A 1,851-nucleotide genomic window follows, 5' to 3' on the forward strand; every position below is an offset into this window, starting at 1 on the left:
AAAAAAACCCACCAAAAAAGATGGAAGACCAAGGTAAGGCAAATTAAACAGACCTTTAGCAAAGGATTCACGGTCAGACTGCAAGTCTAATTCCCTGTCACTTGATCCCGATGACCGAGTATCCCACCTTGAGGAGATCCCTTTTGTATAAATGTTTGAATTTTCTGGCTTATTCAGCAATTGCGAACCATAATCTCCCCTCCTTGAACCCTGCAAAGATAAGTTGCCAAAACTTCTTTGCCGCTCAGACGCAGTATTAGCAGCGTCTTCAAGATCACTGCCCAGAAGAAAAAGAAAAGTGTGTATGGCCGACTACGACGGATAAAACTCAACAAGGAACAATTCGAATACGAAAACAGAAAACAAACCTCAGAATTGATTTGTCAAATCCACCAGGTAACTTCTTGCAAACATCCAATTCACTCAAAGACAAAAAAAATTCCCTAGTATAGCTAATTCTCGGCTTCCTAGATCCAAAACGAGCCAACTTAGAAGCAGAAGAAGATGACTTCGCCAATGTATTCAATAAAATAATGAAAGATAATTAGAATCGCTTACTTCTGATCCGATACAGGGGCGCTGCTTCCCATCGGGGATCGCAGCGACAATTGACCCTCATTCTCCAAACTCATCCACGGAGTCACTAGCGCTCAGCTACTAAATGACAGCTTGATAAGCGAGAAATAAGCGAGAAACAAACCAAACCCTTCGAAACCTAGCTTTTCATGAGAAAAAAAAATGGAACTATAAAAACGGACACTAGTTCCCTGAACTGGAATTGTAAAAGACGTTCTATTTGAGAAAAACAAATATGTCTGCACCACGAAAACCCTTTCTAATTGAAAAAGAAAGCTTTACAATACCCTAGATAGCGCAGTCGAGCATCACAAACCCAAAGCTGGACCCTAGAAAAACTAGATGAGTATTTACAAAAACATGGAGGAAATCCGAAGCAGCGGGATGGAGAGGGCTGGTGAAGGAGGACATGAAACCGCCGACATCAATAGGTGGCTCAGATGGATCGTCGGAGAACAAGGATTTGGGTGTCAAGTAGGCCTTCAGGCGGTAGAGGTAGAGGTAATCGAAGGGTAAATGAATTCAACTCGTCCCGTCTGCGATACGTAGAAAGGGCAGAAAAACGATGCAGCCGTGAAACACAATACCGGAGAGGGAGAGGTCACCAAAACTAGGAAGATCGCTCAGCGAATACGATTATTCTTCATTTTATCCATCTAACCCCTATCTTGTTTTTTGTTTCCGTTTACCGGAACAGACGAAGTTTTTTAGCAATTTACAGATGAATCATTGATTCAATTTTATCATCGATGTTCCGCTGCCCGATACAGAACAGAAACACGGTGGTGAGTGCCACGCCTATTCGAAGATGGCCGGTGGGAGGATATGCTAAAAATGTCTTGTGGAAAATTTTATTGCATCACACATAAGAAACTTCTCTATTATATTATTCTTTATATAATATTTCAAAGTGCTAAAATATACATATGTTATTCATTTGATGTTGATTTACTTTTTAATATTCTATTTTTCTCCACTAATTGTATGCCCAAGATATACGTCTTAGTAAAAAACACAATACACTAGAGGCTCACTTAAAGGGCGAATGATTGTTTGGTCAGATCAAACTTGCTCGATAAGAAGTTGCACTACTTGGTCACTCATCTAGAGTTGTGAAGTTTGAAGACTTGCTTGATTTTGTGCCCAAGGAATCACGACAACTAGCTCATTCTTTCTCTTGAGAGATTAGATACTCATTTGAACTAGCCTGGGGGTTACCCAAAATAAGAAAAGGTTCACCAACTCTCTATATTCATAAAGTAACTTCAAATAATT

The 1,851-nt window shown here is 40.0% G+C and overlaps 1 protein-coding gene across 1 annotated transcript in view; it reads right to left on the reverse strand.

The window, feature by feature from the left end:
- Positions 1 to 1,375, reverse strand: part of LOC110035990 — a 13,517-nt gene extending 12,142 nt beyond the window's left edge. Inside the window, exons 1-4 of the mRNA XM_020740329.1 lie at positions 864 to 1,375; positions 559 to 715; positions 369 to 467; positions 54 to 277 (exon numbers count right to left, since the gene is read on the reverse strand). Coding sequence (XP_020595988.1) covers positions 54 to 277; positions 369 to 467; positions 559 to 632 — 397 coding nt within the window. The 5' untranslated portion in view covers positions 633 to 715; positions 864 to 1,375. The remainder of the gene's footprint in view (positions 1 to 53; positions 278 to 368; positions 468 to 558; positions 716 to 863) is intronic.
- Positions 1,376 to 1,851: the final 476 nt, after the last annotated feature.

This window comes from Phalaenopsis equestris, unplaced genomic scaffold (assembly GCF_001263595.1).
Source record: "Phalaenopsis equestris unplaced genomic scaffold, ASM126359v1 Scaffold201241, whole genome shotgun sequence".
Classification (NCBI taxonomy): domain Eukaryota; kingdom Viridiplantae; phylum Streptophyta; class Magnoliopsida; order Asparagales; family Orchidaceae; genus Phalaenopsis; species Phalaenopsis equestris.